Consider the following 18,709-nt stretch of genomic DNA (forward strand, 5'->3'; position numbering starts at 1 on the left):
AAACAGCAGATAAGGTCCCGCTGCTGCGAGGGAGGAGCAGTGACGTGTGTCTGAAACGTCTGAAACGTGTCCCAGTAACAAAGCTCTCACTGGGACAGCTTCTGGCCGTCATGTGACACAGGAACCAGGGGGTGGAGGGACGTTTGGAAGCTTTCAATTCACGCTTCATGTCCTGCAGGAGGTTTGTGATCGCCGCACTGCGCGCGATCGTTTTCAGCAAAGACGGATGGTGGGAGCTGAAGCTTCTCTCACAACGTTTCCTCTCTACGTTCATGAGTCACAAGATAAAATTCTGTTCGGTTGCTTCTGACTTGGATTTTAGCTTGAACCTTAAAGGAGACATATCATGCTTTTAAATCCTTCCTTTTTACATATAAATCATACAGTTGTGGTCTATATAAAGCGGAACTGCAATGCTTGGGTCTGAATTCCTCATTATTAGAGCTCCACAGGCCCCTTTTCAACCCCTTTTCTGATGTGCTTCTGAGAGCAACTCGTTTTGGGGCGGTCTCTTCAAATGCAAATGAGACACTTCATACCCCGCCTCCTCTCCAGGTTGCAGAGGTGACACTCGGTTCAACGCCACCCTGTTCGGCCATCTTTGTAGTTTGATAGAACAGATACAATTATCTAGCAGAAACTTTATATTCACACATTATTTACAAAATGTCAACAACGGAAGATTTGTCCATCCAGCCATACATGTTCGAGCCAGAGTCGGACCCGGCGGAGCGAGATGAAAATGACGAGGATGCACCTGAAGAACAACGTCTTCATATGGATGTAACGCAATGGTGTGTTACTATATTTACACTAACTTCTCCATCCATGCCCACTACTACAATACTGCCTGTATTACAACGACTATTTAACACAGAAGTTACATTGTAATCTAAAACGAGCACACAGCGCTAACATATGAAGACGGTGCAACTGCTAATGCTAACAAAACAATGACAGGGACGTCTTATCATCACACTTTTTAGCGTTATATACAGCTTACCGAAGTGCTCTGTTCGTCGTCTCCATAGATAGAAGGAACTGACCGCTCAATCAGACCAAGTCTTTCGGCAAATCCTTCTTTATACTGGCGGAGGTTGCTGAAGCAGTCGTCCTTAAAGTGATTCGCGCACACAAAAATGATCTTACCCACAGATGTGGGTACATTTCTGTGAAAAATAAAACTCAACCAGGCACTTCGAAAAGGTTCTGATGCTGGGAGACGGTGTAACGAAGCTTGTGGGTTACTACATCCAACAACCGAACATTTCGACTTATCCTTTCGTAACTTCGGTTGGACTACAGAATCGCAGCGAGAAACAAAAATGGCGGATTGCTCGAAGTGTCGATGTCCTAATTTGGCAGTTCCGCCGGGAATACTGTGACGTAATAGTTCAAAAAACGTAATAGAGAATAGAAAAATCGAAACGGATCGCAAAATATGACCAAAACAGAATATAAAGATATCAACGGAGCACCTGAAGAGACTACTTTGAACTTTTCTGTACTTCTAAACACTCTAAATATACAACAACATGCATTTAAGGGCTAAAAAAGTGGATTTAGCATGATATGTCCCCTTTAAACAAAACTGCTAAATTTAACTGGACAGCAGAAATAACTCGGGTTCATTCGGACACCCGTGCAGATTTAACTTTCCGCTTCACATCGTAAGAATAAACTTTAAAACACAAAGAAAAAAGTGAAGTCACTCGGCGGAAACTCAAAGATCAGAGCAGCCGCATCCAGAGAACTGAGACAAGAAAACGGAAAGATGTTGAGTGAAATATTCTGATTAAATGTTCTTATTCAGCTGCTCAGTGCTCAACTAATACAGTCTGCACACACACACACACACACACACACACACACACACACACACACACACACACACACACACACACTGGTGTGATTTTCCACGTTGAACAGAAACTAGTTTCTCTACCAGACATCAGGGTCTATTTGAAGATTTGACAGATTTTTTCAAGTATTCAAACACGTTTCCCACTTCAGGAAAACACCCAGCATGCAGTCTGCCTGTCATTCAGTGTTTTCAACCAAAACAAAGTGAACGTTCAGTCACCTCACTCTGGACGAGTGTCTTCCACTACTGACTTCATACAGAAAAGTCCAAAGGAAGTGTTTCGGTTACCAAAAATAAAAGCCTGTTGAACCATAAATGTCCAGGGACTGCAGGTCAGTGGAAATGTTCAAGGATGTTTCCTTCAGAATGAAACAAATATATATATATATATATATATATATATATATATATATATATATATATATATATATATATATATATATATATATATATATATTATATATGAAACAAATATATATATATATATATACACACACATATATACTGTATGTATATATATATATATACATATATGTATGAGCAACACACACTTCTGGTTTGTTTTGCAGGTAAACTGCAGTGAAGGAGACAATGAAGACACGAAGAAGAGAACTCCCAGCACAGGAAGACTCGCTGTGCCAAAGTTCAACTGGAGCAACTCTGCACAGCCAATCAGAGCCCAGCGTGAGATTGCTCCCGACCAATCAGGAGCCTCGCTGCCCTATAGGCGCCTTAATCTCCCCTTTCTTTCTCATTACTGCTGAAAAATGTCAAGAATTTTCACGCGCGCGCATGCACACACACACACACACACACACACACACACACACACACACACACACACACACCCACACCCACACCCACACCCACACCCACACACACACACACACACACACACACACACACACACACCCACACCCACACCCACACACACACACACACACACACACACACCCACACACCCACACACCCACACACCCACACACACACACACACACACGGTCTTCTTTCGGCCTGATTGATAAACACTTGTGATGGTTCTGTTCTCGGGGCACCTGAAGAGTCCGGAGGGTTCCCAGACGTTGTGTTTGTGCTCGGCGGCGCCTCACCTCCAGTGAAAAGCCACAGATTGCGTAGCTTCGCACACAGGAGGCCTGTTGTTCTCGGAAAGCAGAAGCGGAAGTGGAGGAGATGAAGGAACATGTCTGCAATCAACTCAGTTCCTTTTCCCTTCCATCAACACAGAGACAAGCTTCAGCTGCATGTGAACGTGATGATCAGATGATCAGATGATCAGATGATCAGATGATCAGATGGAGATCAATCACAAGTTCTGACAAACCTATTGCTCTATATACAAATATATACAGTATATACATATATAATCAATGAAGGAGGCAGTTTTCTGGTTAGTACTAATGAAGAACACACTTATATGATCAATGTTATATTTATAGATTCTTGTACATTTCACACTTTTTTTTTTTTTTTTATCAAATTAAAAAATAATCCTCGTGTGTTTGATTCTTTCAAAGGCTCTATTTTCCCCTGCAGCCCAACGACTACCCCAACAGGCTCCAGCAGACATTAGTAGTTAGTTAAGGGCTTGTAGGTATATATATATATATATTATATATATATGTAATATATATATGTAATATTGCTCATTCACACACTCACGCAAACGGTTTGTTGGGCGACGTTCAGAGCAGGAAACCCGACTAACAGAGCAACGTTTCAGATCAGACACTTGGTCACATTCCTAAAAGACCACAAGAAGGACCTCTTTTCAAAATGTAACCAAGGAATAATTCAATGTCCTCATTTGTTTTCTATCTGTCTTTACGTTCTCAACTTCCTGCGATCTGACGGTGAAGCTTTCTGCTCCTACGTGACGTCTCAGCGAGACACATCCTGTCTTCACTCAGACCTTCGCTTCAGTCAGTCTGCAGGAAAATATCACACAAGACACAAAAAGACTGTTTTAAACACAAGCTTGCAGTTCGAGGGAAGATCCCCATTGACTCATTTCAAAATAAAAGCGGCACAACGCGTGAGCCTCAGAAGGTTCCCCAAATTAAAATACAGACTTTCAAAACATCAGTCCACATGTTTGTTTAAATCTGATGGGAAAGACGTAATGAATATTTAATCCACCCTCGTGTCCACGCAGTAAAAAAAGGAAAACCTGTGACTTTCCTCGTCCTAATTTCATAGAATCTGTTGTGTGTGAACAGCGAGCAGAAATCCATAGTTTATCATAATAGTTTAATTAAAATCAAAATGTACAGAACAATTCATAAAACACTTGTTAGATGTTTTTCACAGATGAATAATCTCAATGCTAGATTAAAGTTTGATCCAAACACAGCAGACGGTTATAAATATACAGTATGACGACATGTACTCATCACTCTCATGTTGAAATCAACGACTCTGGCTTTAAAAAAAATACATTTATGGTTCAGGTCACATGTCAAGGAGTAGAACTTCCAGTGGATTATTTCAGTTCAGTGTAAAAATTAATCATGATTACATGTAACCTGTTTGTTATAAAAAATCATACATATTCAATGTTTTGAATCAGAATAGAGTAGAACAGAATTAAAAACTAAATTATAAGACGAGTGTTGTGGTGCAAAGTACAAATAGAATAAGAGAAAAAGATAAAATATATTAATATATTAACAAGGGTGCCAATATAACCGTAAATGGGGTATGCATTATCTTAAAAATGTTTCTAAATGGGGAAAAATATCTTCATAAAGATCTATAATAGTTCTTTTTTCCATGTGTGAGACATTAATGAGCGCTGCCGTTCATCCCGTTAAAATATAGTTTGACCTGAAAAAACCTCTCCTGAATTGACTTTATGCCTGTTTATGTGAAAAAACATGAAAAAACCTCTCCTGAATTGACTTTATGCCTGTTTATGTGAAAAAACCTCAAAAAATGTGTCAGAGAGGAAAACAAACATGGTGAGAAGTAAAACCAAACTAAACAATATTAATATTATTATTCAGAGCCATTTTAATTAGCTTACCATTAGTTTGAAATATTTACCATGAGCCGCTTCAAGACGACGGTGTGTGTTTCCCTGATATTTCCTGCAGGTTTCTTTAACATAAACAGTCAAATCAGAATTCTCCGAGTGCATCACAGCTCCGTCTCGTTTTTCCTCATTCGTGTGTGATGATAGAAATTCATGTGACAACTCTGAGCTGTCAGCACATGATTTTAGATAGAATTCACAAAATGTGTGTGAAGCTTCCTGTGTGTATTCGTTCATCTTAACGGAGACGTGACTCTGAACTGAACACGGTTAAACCTGCACAGGATTCAAACCTGCAGCACGTCTTCACAGAGACAAACATCAGACACGGTCTCAGTTCAGAACAGGAGAAAATAAAATGCACTATTTGTTTTTAATTCCTGGAGTCTGAGAGGCTGTTTCTAAGGTATGCGCACACACACACAACACACACACACACACACACACACACACACACACACACACACACACACACACACACACACAGACACACACACACACCTTCAACTGTTTCCTGCAGGATGCATCAACCAGCTCGTTGTGTGTGTGCGTGTGTGTGTGTGTGTGTGTGTGTGTGTGTGTGTGTGTGTGTGTGTGTGTGTGTGTGTGTGTGTGTGTGTGTGTGTGTGTGTGTGTGTGTGTGTGTGTGTGTGTGTGCGCGCACACACTCACATGTGAGTGTGAGGGGCCTCCCATCCATCCAGTGTGGCGAGCCCCCCCACCCCCCACCCCCGGGCCCCAACAACCACCTCCCCCCAGCACTCTCCTTTCTCTGCAGTTCATGACGGCTGCCCCTCCCACCCCCAGTCCCTCGGTCACTGTGTGTGTGTGTGTGTGTGTGTGTGTGTGTGTGTGTGTGTGTGTGTGTGTGTGTGTGTGTGTGTGTGTGTGTGTGTGTGTGTGTGTGTGTGTGTGTGTGTGTGTGTGTGTGTTATACATGTGTCCAGATGTGTGTGCAGGATTTATTTTCGGTGAAGAAAAGGCGGAGAGGATGACGAGCAGAAAGAGGGAGGTGGGAGAGAAATGAGCGAGTGAGTACAGAGGGAGTGAGGGTGGAAAGAGAGAGAGAGGACAGATGGTTTGAACCAGAGAGAAGAAACAATCAGAGCAATAGAGGAGGAGGAGAAGGAGGAGGAGGAGGAGGAGGAGGCAGTTCTTAAAGAGACAGGACTCATTTACCCCTTCACCTACATAAGGCTTCCATGTATTCTGCTGTGTCCATGCCTTCACTTTCTCCTCTTTTTTCCAGCATGTCCTGCACGTGTTTTGGCCGAGAGACAAAGGCTCTTTGTCTTCTACATTTCCTTTAAATCTTTCTTTAGGATGCGACGCCCGCGCTCTCTTCTCCCCGCTGCTTTCGGGCAGCTTTTCATTTTTAATCAAGTTCTTCTCAAAAGACTCCCAAATAGAAAAGTTTGACATTTACAAAGAAATCAGCTAAAAAAAAAAAAGAAAAAGTGAGTAACAGATGCCGAGTGGGTGTGGCTCTAAAATCATTCTGCTGAATTACCCAGAATTCAACTTGGAGGATTTTTCTTTTTTTTTTGTGTGGTAAATATTTACGTTTGACTGTAACGTTTCCCTTCACATCATCAGCGTTAAAATAAAATGATAGAAAATGGCAGAATTGCCCTTTAATCCAGACCAAGATTTTACCTTCACATACCAAGTTTGCTTAAAAATAACAGGATTTGTTCTGCTTCCGCTTCATCTGCTTTACAGGGAGAAAAAGAACACGATCAGAGTAAAACCTCCATGTAAACAGGTTTTTCTTTGGATCCTGACCTGATAGAGGATTCAGGACGAGGCAGGAAGCTGCTCCGTCCTCAGTCTGACCAGAGTCCATGCACACAATGGATCAGCTCTCCGGCTCTCAAATCATCTGATTGGATCAGCACATTGATCCGTCCGGGTTTTCTCTTTCTTTTAAAACAGTAAACTGAAACTGGCGGTGGCAGCAATGCACAGCAGCTAAAAGGTAGGAAATACTCTAAAGTACAGAGATAAAACAAGTCCAACGGTTACTAGTAATATTCTCAATGCGACTGTTTCAAGGTGCTGGAATCAGCTTTCAATACAACAAATGTAGATGAACAAATAAAAAATAAAGATGTAGAAGAACGATGGAAGAAAACTGAGGCAATACACTGGATTTAAGATTTTTTTTTTAAATAGTAAAATTGAGAAAACATATGGTTTTATTGTTTAAATAAAGCAGCTTCTTTGTCATTGTTTTAATTTGTTTGGTTTCAATCCACTTTCAAACTGTTAACATCATTTTATTTTATATGGATCCGACTTCTAATGGGTTTTAATAACAACGCAGCCAAAACTGAATGAAGGAGGAAATGAGATTTCACATCCATCAGAAAATTTGGATTTCGTGGTTTTCACATTTGTGTTCTACAATCATTTGTGTGAAACGAAGCGCTGATTGGATCATGTCACAGAGCATCATGGTATTGATCGGCTGATCCCTCTGATCCATTTCATACAGTCTTAATGTAAACAGCACAATCTGATCTCTCAGTCTGAAACCGTTCAATCAGATTTACCATCAAATAAAAGAAAGCAAAGAAAATGTAAACACAATTGAAGTTTAGGAAAATAAACCTTTCAGTTTCTATTGTTTCTCTCCTCAGTGAAGTAAATTAGATTCTCAGCCGTCTGATTCACCAGAATACTGTGTGGTGGTACACGTGAGGCAGATACACGCAGCAGAACCTTTCTATAAACAAATATGTCCCCGAAAGACAAACACACACAAACTACAACCGATGCACCTGAACGCACCACGAGGAGAGTAAATCACCGGTGAAGATAACAAGCAGAACTAAAAGCAAGAGGAAATAATAAAATGAGAGAAACTGTTAAAACATGTGAGAGATGCGTACTGGACATAATATAAATAATATTTTTTTTACAGATAAATGTAAAGATTATTCTAACATTATTCCCGTTGTGTAACTGAGAAAGTATCCTGAGCATCACTGTCAGAAATATAAACTAAAACTAAGAAATCACACACAGAAACATTACTGAGGACACGGACCCTGACCGAGGCTGAGACATGATTATTACCTATTACATGATATTATATGATATTATATATACATGATTATTACCTATTACATGATTATTACCTATTACATGATATTATATGATATTATATATACATGATTATTATCTAGTACCGGTACATGATTGTGATATATTATGATTATTATATATTACGTGATTATTGTATATTACATGATTATATCTATTATAGGCTTATTATATATTACATGATTATTATCTCGTACATGATTACTATCTAATACATGATTGTTATATATTACGATTATTATCTCGTACATGATTACTATCTATTATATGATTATTATATATTACATGATTATTATCTTGTACATGATATTATCCAGTACATGGTTATTATATTTTACATGATTATTATCCAGTACATGATATTATCCAGTACATGATATTATCTAGTGCATGGTTATTATCTATTATATGATTATCATATATTACATGATTATCTATTACATAATTATCATATATTACATGATTATTATCTAGTACATGATATTATCTATTACACAATTATTTATTACTGCTACCTAAAAGATGTTTTCCTTCTGCTTCTCTTCAAAAAGAACGAATCCAGTCTAAACATTTGGTACAAAACACTAAAATTAAAAGCCTGAAAGACTCGTTGGTTTCCTGTTCAGCTCTGATCTGATCAACACAATAAAACACACCAGAGGTGGAAAAAGAAAAGGCACTGAAATATGGTGATTGAGTGAACGTGTCTTTACGTTGATGAAATTCAACTTGAGTAAATGTCCCCATCTACAAATCTACTGGAGTAAAGAAGTAGTTCATTTTAAATTTACTTTGAGTTAAAACTACCAGAGTAAAAGTAAGAACACGAAGGAGATCAGTCCAAACTAGTTGCTTTAACTCACTTCTAGTCGACATAATAATAAGCAGCTTTCAGGAGGTAGAATGCAAATGAAAAACTACTCCACCTTCTCAATGACACATAAATTAAATCAACCAAACTTAAAGCGTCGGGATTCTCACAATGTTCTAAAAACAACTGAGCTCCTCGGCGACACTCTGCCCTTCCTTCCTTTAATAGAAAATATAATTAATTTTAAAAAAAATTTAAATAAATCAACTGAATCATGTTTACAAACTTTCAGTTGGTTTGATGTGCAAACTTTGTTCAGACGGCCAAGAGAAGAGTTTCACAATAAGAGGCACAAATTCAGAATTTTTTTTTCTTCAACATCAGACACACTGAAAAGAAAAGAAAAGAAAAGAAAAGAAAAGAAAAGAAAAGAAAAGAAAAGAAAAGAAAAGAAAAGAAAAGAAAAGAAAAGAAAAGAAAAGAAAAGAAAAGAAAAGAAAAGAAAAGAAAAGAACAATAATCATCAACACTCAAAATGCTCATCAAACTGATCCTTTTCCTTTCAATAGAGACATAAAACATCAATGATGTTCATTGAAGAATGAGAAGATTTTCTCCTGATATAATAAATAAAATGCTAAACAGAAAGTCCTGCCCCATCAAATACTCCATTGAACTGTAAAGAACTGTAAAGCTTTTCTACAGTTAATTGCTGACTAAATAATCAAACTTTCTCCGTACATAATTTAACCGTTGCGGTGAACAACAAACCTTCTTCGCTCCGTGAAATCAGCTGTTTTAAACCGTGACACAGGTGAGGTTGAACAGAGCCTCCCGAGGGTTTATCCAAGATAAACCAAATGTTTCAAAGCTCCCACATCATTCAGCGTGTTGCACCAAATCCAGCCTCGGTTCAGAATTTCAGACGGTCTAAAAGTCCCTCGACTGAGCTGCACTGAGAACAGGAGGTTTCTGTTGAACATACACCAGGCCTGCAGGTGGCGCTGTCGCTCTGCCACAAAGATACACGAAAAAAAATGGAGAAAAAAAACATCCCGCCTTATTAACCAAACATTCGAACCATTTCTTATGAAGTCACGGTGCGCCACACCGTACGACGGTGCAGCCGCTACGACGGACACACACGTATCTCGCAACACGTTCATGTGATTGCACAAAATGTGTTTATGTATAAACTCGACCAAAGCCTTGGCGTTGTGGGATTGCGAGAGAGAGAGAGAGAGAGAGAGAGAGAGAGAGAGAGAGAGAGAGAGAGAGAGAGATCTGGAGGGGAATATTGCAACGCTTGAATTACTTCTTTGCGTCTACTTATAATGGGCAAAAAATAGATTCAATGGATTTATTGACCCCCCCCCATGACCACGATCTTTCATCTGATTGGTTGAAAATCGCAGTGTTGAGCCGTAAAACGACGAGCTTCAGCAGCTTCAGCAGCACCGGACCGGACCGGACCGGACTGGACCGGACCGGAGCAGGTCGTCCGCCATTGTTAAGTGACGTCACAGAGAGGGTCGCGGGCTTACCGGGTCGAGAGGCGAGACGATGACATCATCTTTTACAGCGAACGTACGTCTTGCACTGCATTTTAAGCACCTTGTTTTATCTCAGGAGTTTTTAAGTCATTTTATCTCAGTTACTTTTTGTTTGTTTTATCGTTGATCCTGCATTGAGATTTCATTCTGTCATCCATCCATCCATCCATCCATCCATCCATCCATCCATCCATCCATCCATCCATCCATCCATCCATCCATCCATCCATCCATCCACACGTCCAAGCCGAGTCGGTGTTTTCAAATTTCTCCACTCAGGAACCCGTTTTCAAAACAACCTTGTTTTCTGGCTCCTCAGACGCCCCATGACGATGATCGGCCACAAACGACGTGGCGACATGAAACGTAGTCGTGCGAGCAGGACCTGAGTCTGGACCGTCACAAGATAACGGGGGGGGGGGGGGGGGGGGGGGGTGTTTTCCAGTAGCGTTTGCAAGGAGTGAAAATGGCGCCCGCTCGCTGTTTTAGAGGGCAGAGCTCATCTACCTGTATGAGGGTCAAAGTGAGTATCCACTACAAGACGGAGTGGTCACTTCCCCGTGTGATGTCATGAGAGGAATCACCTGTATGAGCACCATAAATTGGAGCAAGGAATTCTGGGGCCTCGTTCACAGGCTTAGAAAAGCAATTTGGCACAACATGGGACCTTGAAGTCAAACCTCCAGGTTTTTACCGGGGGCGTAAAAGAAAACTGAACTCTTGTTCCTGAAGTTGACGGAGTAATCAACTGAGGAACCGTCCACTCACAACCTAACTTTGTTTCGAGGCTGAATCCATCAGGGAGACTGAGTGTGGAGGAGAACTCCCGCTGGATGCCGGCAGATTTCATGTAGTTTGAGGTGCAGCGCCGCCGGACCGCCGACTCTCTGCTTCCTTTCCCTCCGACCGGCACAGAGGACGAAGCATCCCGCGGCTTGTCAACACCGCCGGCGCTCAGCTGACGGCTTTATGAAAATGGACGACACAAACCAAACAACGGCGGTATGAAGGCAGAGCGACGTCACAACCCGGACACCTCCGGAGCTGTGTTCGATTCCCAACGCCAAGTCTAAAACCTTCACCGCGCCCGTCTCGCCCCGTCCACCTCATCCCAAACGTCTGCTTCACCCACACAGACCTCTCTGATCAAACGGGGGGGAGAGAGGGAGAGAGGGAGAGAGAGGGAGAGAGGGAGAGAGAGACCCAGCAACAGAGAGACAGAGGTTGTACAGAGAGAGAGAGACGTAAAGTGAAGCATGTGTGTGGGCAGCAGCAGCAGCAGCAGAGGGAGGGAGGGAGGGAGGGAGGACCCCTCCCTGCAGCAGGCGGCTGCCCCCCTCACTGCCTGTAAAGAGCTGCAGCCTCCTGATTGGTCGCACCCCCCTCGCTGCCTCCGCCTTCCGTCCTTCCTCCTGCCAGAGGGTAAGAAACCAGACCGGAGCTGCTGCCGAGGCTCGCCTCACATTCAGGAGACGTTCAGGCCCTTTTAAAGCTGCACACACTGGAGCAGGCGGATCCTTTCACAGAGGAAAGGTGGAGGATTTCTCTCGCTTGTACAAATAAAAACTCCCCTCAAAACCGCCAAACTCAAACTGAAACCTGAGCAACAACCTCACAGAGAAACTCCACCAGTTGATCTTAATTTATGTTAAAAGAAAACAAGCAACATTAAGTGTGAGAGCACACGCAGTTAAATCCAGTGTTTCCTAATATCCAGTAAATAACAAGCGTGTTGTTCAGCAGCGACTGGAAGACGTTACAAACACCGGAGCATGATATATTATATTATATTATATTATATTATATTATATTATATTATATTAACTTATATTATATTATATTATATTATATTATATTATATTATATTATATTATATTATATTAACTTATATTATATTAACTTAAAGAAAACCTTACAGCTGATCCAGTTTCATCAACATGGATATCATAAAACCACAATTAATTAAATATATTTTAAAAGGCCTTAACAACTCGAAGGAAAATAATTGTAACTTCAGTATGACAGTGAAAAAGATCTTAATGAGAGAAAATGTCTTAATTTGGTAAATCTAACGCAGGAAGTGATGTTTGATGTTTCTACCGTTTCCCCGACGCCTCGACTCGTCGCTCATCATGAAACATGGACCACCAAGAAAAATAATCTTAATATTGTCTCTGTGCTTTTACTGTGATTGGAGGCTGTGTCGGGCCGGCTCCGGCCCGCGGACCAGGAGGAACCAGAGGTTCAGCTGAACGTCACATCGGGCTTCGTTTCACACGCTGACGCCTTTATTGTCATTCTGAGTTACACCAGAGACGCACTGCAGAACGAAACGACGATAGAAACACACCATGAAAAAAGATATTAGATGAAAAGTAAGTTATAAAATACTAGTGTGGGAATAAAAATAAATATTTGTAAAAAAAAAAAAGAATAATTTGTAAGTTAAAAGAGAATTAATGGAAGTTATTTTACATTTTATCACCAAGAGACAGAAAAATGTCTGAATCTGGTCAAAGTGTCCAAAGCTTGTTTGATCAGAACCAACAGTCGTTCTGTTTGTTCTTCAATCGTTACAAACCAGGCGCGTTAAAGACAAACAGCTCAGTGTCATCCTGAGCCGACCGGACTGGACCGGACCGGACCGGCACAACAGAACCACACAAACCTTTACATTTCTTTTGTTGTGGTGTTTTGAAAAATGTCGATATTTTCACAGAACCAAACAATTACGACCAAAGATGTAACATGAAGTCAGTCTTAACAAATCGTTCTGGTCCAAAGTACCGTGACGTTTCCAAAGAGAATCTTCTGCTGTTGCATTCTGGGTGTTTTTACAAACAGCAGAGCTTTGAGGCTAATGCTAGTTGGTCAGCTTCCATCGCGGCTTCACTCACAATCTCAGCTCCAATAAAAAAAAATCCACATTTTCCTTGACATGGTTCTGATTTGCTCGGTAGTTTGTCGGATTGGAGCCTCTGGGTTTGACCCTCCAATTCTCTGCTTCCCTGTGACAACTCTTATTTATTCCTTTTATTTTCCCTCTCAACTTTAGCTTATTATGTAAAGTTTTAAAACAAAACAAGCAGCCCAGCAGTTCAAAAGTCCTCGGCTCTCTACACACAAACATTTCATCTTTCTATTCAATCCACAGCGGAGTCAGAGGGAAGAAAGTGCAAACTGCACACACAAGAACCCCAGAGGAGCAGTTTGGAGCCCGAACTCTGCTGCTGTCCTGCTCTGACTGGAGGTTCACAAAGAATAATAGTAAAACACAAACAAACGCCGGCTGCTTCGGAACCATCCAACAAAAACCCACCAAATCAACCCGAGAACATTCAGAAACAGCCGCCCCGTTCTGGTGGCGCTGCTCAAGTTCACACGTTGAAAAAAACCCAGGTGGAGACGATGGAGGGAGTCAGGGAGTCAGACGATGGAGGGAGTCAGGCGATGGAGGGAGTCAGGCGATGGAGGGAGTCAGACGATGGAGGGAGTCAGACGATGGAGGGAGTCAGACGATGGAGGGAGTCAGACGATGGAGGGAGTCAGGCGATGGAGGGAGTCAGGGAGTCAGACGATGGAGGGAGTCAGACGATGGAGGGAGTCAGGCGATGGAGGGAGTCAGACGATGGGGGGAGTCAGACGATGGAGGGAGTCAGGCGATGGAGGGAGTCAGGGAGTCAGACGATGGAGGGAGTCAGACGATGGAGGGAGTCAGGCGATGGAGGGAGTCAGGCGATGGAGGGAGTCAGGCGATGGAGGGAGTCAGGCGATGGAGGGAGTCAGGCGATGGAGGGAGTCAGGCGATGGAGGGAGTCAGGGACACGTCACACAGGACGATCTCAGACTCACAGGGAGAAACACGGCCGAGCACCGGAGGAAGCGTCCAGAGAGCGAAAGCAACCAAACACATTTTAAATGTTCCCACGGTCGCCTCTGGACATTATGGGATGTAAAACACGACATTCAGCCAAACTAAAGCTCCTGGGTGGAACCTGCTGGGGACCCGGCACCGGGTCAGAGTGGGAACATCAATCAGCTGAGGTTTATTAAAGTGTGACAGACTCTCTTCACTTGGTTTGACTTCTGACAACGACCAAACACGGAGAGGGACTGAGACTGAACCAATCAGCTGCTCCAGTCGGTCACAAAGTGTTTTTAACAGCAGGAATGTGCTGCTCAAACACAGAACTTCTTCTTGTTCACCTGCGACGTGCAGATAATCTATGTGGGTCAATTACACAAGTGGAAGAGAACGCATGAGACCAGGATGTGGTTCAAACACTTGTTGGTGGCTCCGCTTCAACCTGGACGACCACACACACACACACGCACGCACGCACGCACACACACACACACACACACACACACACACACACACACACACACACACACACACATAATCAAAATCCTAAATTAATTAATTCACATTGAAATGAGACGATTAGGTTCCATGTGAAGTAAAACTACTTTAAAATGTGTGTACTTTAGAAAAAAGTACTTGTGTGAATCGATTCAGTAACTAAAATAAATATGACTAAAATATCACAGGAGTAGAATTAATAACTGAACTATGACGGGATGAGTCTCATGTTCAAACAGAACGGAAGGAATTCAAATGTTAAGTTTCTTTACTTCATTTCCATCTTTGGTTGGAGCTGATTTCAGAGGCTGTTTTACACCCCCACACCTACACGGTGTGTGTGTGTGTGTGTGTGTGTGTGTGTGTGTGTGTGTGTGTGTGTGTGTGTGTGTGTGTGTGTGTGTGTGTGTGTGTGTGTGTGTGTGTGTGTGTGTGTGTGTGTGTGACAGCAGGGCCAACGGACCCCTGCAGCTTATATAAAAGGTCTTTAAGCTAAACAGGAATTGACCCAAACATATAGACCCCCCCCCACACACACACTAGATGCACCCCACCCCCACAGCACATAAAGGGCTTGTCCCACACAAACACACACACACACACACACACACACACACACACACACACACACACACACACACACACACCTCCACCAAAGTTACAAACCACACCAATGTGCGGCCCTGCCGGCACACACCCTCAGCTCCTGGCGCAGCCATCCAGCCTTTGGTTTTTGTCTATACACACCAAAGTCACAAACTGAACCTCCACCCTGTTAGACGTCCACCCTGTTGGACCTCCACCCTGTTAGACGTCCACCCTGTTGGACCTCCACCCTGTTAGACGTCCACCCTGTTGGACCTCCACCCTGAATTTTCCACGACGTGTGAAACAGTAATGACGTGGTAATAACAACAGATCGATGGGTTGTGCTGATAATTGAACGGAGGTGTGATCGGCCATTTTAAGACGGGTTTCCCCCCCAAACACTGTTTCAGACAATAGCCGCCTCCCGCACGAGCCGAGGCTCCCGCAGCTTGTTGCGGTGCCGCCCGGCGGTGCGGTGCGTGGCGGCCCGTAGCGCCCTCCACTCCCAGCAGCCTCCTGTTTGCGCCTCCTCCACTCAGTTTCGCCATTTTGGCCTCCCTGCCTGACGTGGAGCGACTCCCCTCTGCGTGGGACGCACCACGTGTCCGTGGATCCGGCGGAGGCCTCCAGCGCGGGGGCCCCGTCACGCACACAGGCACCTCCACCCGCCCGGACTCCTCAAGGTTACCACGGGTGGAACATTTCCCCCACGTTACAACACTTTCCCGGCCTGCTGCCATGTTGGCTGCCTGCGCGGCCGCGCGCGCCGTTTCACCAGATTCCACCCGGCGAGCTCCAACAACCCGCCGGAAAACTACCAGCTCGTGCGTCGTGTGGGGGCGCGACAAAAACACGCCTTTTAATTGAATTCTCGTTGGTTGACGCACACAATGGGTTTGCGGTGCGCGTGCTGGATGGTTGGTGGAGAAACACGCGTCTTTTAGCCAAATGGCGGAACATGGGGCCGCGCGCGCCTCGTATCTGTGTCAAAGGTTGCAGGCGTGTACGATGGGCTGCGGGAGGACAGAGGACCGCACGTGAAAGCAGGTTAAGACTGCCCGAGTGTGTGTGCGCCGTGCGGCTGACCTCCACGCGACCAGGAGTCCAACAACACACACAATTCAAATGAAACACGCACACAAGCGCGCGCGCGCACACACACACACACACACACACACAGCAATGTATTTTTATCTGAAGACAAAATTATCAAAAATCTGTCTTTAAATAAAGAATAATTAACGAATTGACGTGGAACTATTTTGTTTTATACCAGAGGCTGTAATAGGAATTTATATACATGAATTCTAGTTTTTTTTAATAATATTATTATTATTATTATTATTAATAATAATAATATGAGGATTCAATCTGTCTTGTGGAATCTTTTGTGTTTTGTTTTGTTTTTATCTGCGAAGCAATTAAAAAAAAAAAGGGAGTATCCACGTAACGAGTCAAGTAACGTGACACGTCCACATTTCCTGGCTGTGGTCAGAAACATGAAGGTGATGAAGACCTGGAGCTCATCCACCAGCTCCAATAACTTCACTGTCACACACTCAACCCGCCATGAAGGAGCAACTCCTCCACCTCCACCTCCACCTCCACCAGGGCAGTGATCAGAGCTCCACTGTCATGGAGCAGGCCTGGACCAGGTGATGCAACACATGAAGGTTTCTTTAGGGGGGTGGGGGGGGGGGGGGGGTTCTCTACCTTTGCTTCTTGGGGACAGAGTGCTCCACCTCAATGCGTTTGCCTTGAATTTCCACTTTACCTGCAAAGATAAAGAGAAATGGGAATGAGTGGAGGCTCTTCATCAGTGTGTGGGTGTGTGAGGAGGGTGTGTTCTGGCGGGGGGGGGGTAAACTTTTCTCTGGAAAGCAGAAGGAAGAAACACGAGAGGAAGAGAGGTCACTTTGTGGCCCACGGTGGTCCGGTTGAGCCCCTCCACCGTGAGACTGACTGTCCGCGGTCACATGTGGCAGAACGAGGCTGTTTGGAGAGTTTGGGGAGGAAGACGCTGGAGAGAGAGGGGGGGGGGGGGGGGGGGGGGGGGCTGGCATGGCGGTGGTCTGCGTCCCCACGTTCTAACCGTGAAGCCAGAGCTGCTGGACGGACGGTACCGAGAGGAGACCGGCTCCACGGGGGGCCTGGGCCGGAGCCGGGTTCTCCGGCTCGTTTTGGAAAAGCCCGATGAGGTGAGCGGCTCTCATGCAGGGGGGATATTTTCTATCTTTGTCGTGGCGAAGTGCCGGCTTAAAGGGGGAGGGGAGGCTTCATTCTATATCACACAGCCTCTACACACACGGCCATGCGAGCTGCGCGAGCCCCCCCGGTCATCTCCAGCATGAGCGGGAGGAGAAGAACCAGCCTCAACCGAACCTCGTCCCAATTTCTACCGACACGTTTGAAACCAGCTGCTTTTTTTACTGTATTTCTCTTCTTCACTACGTGCGTCGTCCCCTCCCCCCTGCAAAAGTTGAATGGCTTCCCTGCACACACACACACACACACACACACACACACACACACACACACACACACACACACACACACACACACACAGAACAAGTGTGAGGCTTCGTTTCGTCGTCTCCACGGCCGCCGCGGAGGCTTCACGCGCGCCGGTGGTCTTTATACACGGAGCGTCACGCGCCGCTCGAGGTGGCTCGGATCCGGGCTGCGCGCCCCGGAGAACACAGCGCTCCCCCGGAATGAATGAATGAATGAAACGCAACGTAACGCGGAGGGGTCAGCGGTCCGGTAAACACTCACCGGAGATCATCTCGATCGCCTTCATGGCCCACTGGTCGTCCGGACAGTCCACGAAGGCATAGCCGGTCTTCATGAGGAACTGTCCGGAGTACGGGATCTTGTGGTCGTCAAAGGTTTTCCCCAAGTCCTCGGCAGTCACGCTGTCGCCTAGATTCCCAATGTACAGCTTGTGCATGGCGAGGCTTCGTGTTTCCCAGCGCAAGACAGAAAAAGAAAGAAGCAACAAATAAAACCCCGAGAAAAGTCCAGAGGGGAAAAAAACCACGAAACAAATCCACAAAGAGCGCAACAAGATCTCCTCTCGAACGGGATCGCGCAGCGAGGAATTTGTAGAAGAAAAAAAAAAAACAAATCTAAAATAAAAATGAAAAAAAAAAAAAAAAGAAAAGAAAAGGAGATTTATTAAAATGTGGAGAGCGGGTAGTAATAAAAAGTAGTAAAGTGAGCAGGCGGTGAGCCTGTTAGATCCAGTTGATAAGTGGAGCAGCAGAAGAAATGGAGTCCCTGACTTCCAGCCGGCCCCAGCAGACGAATGAGCCTGCAGCCTGCGAGCTGAGAGGAGGAGGAGGAGGAGGAGGAGGAGGAGGAGGAGCAG

The 18,709-nt window shown here is 44.1% G+C and overlaps 1 protein-coding gene across 1 annotated transcript in view; it reads right to left on the minus strand.

Annotated features, from left to right (window-relative positions):
- Positions 1-18,289, minus strand: part of igf2bp1 (insulin-like growth factor 2 mRNA binding protein 1) — a gene marked incomplete at both ends in the record, with an annotated part of 49,941 nt that extends 31,652 nt beyond the window's left edge. Inside the window, 2 exons of the mRNA XM_080488727.1 lie at positions 17,053-17,113; positions 18,115-18,289. Of these exons, the coding sequence (XP_080344853.1) occupies positions 17,053-17,113; positions 18,115-18,289 (236 nt within the window). The remainder of the gene's footprint in view (positions 1-17,052; positions 17,114-18,114) is intronic.
- Positions 18,290-18,709: the final 420 nt, after the last annotated feature.

This window comes from Lipophrys pholis (assembly GCF_963383615.2).
Source record: "Lipophrys pholis genome assembly, chromosome: 19".
NCBI lineage: Eukaryota > Metazoa > Chordata > Actinopteri > Blenniiformes > Blenniidae > Lipophrys > Lipophrys pholis.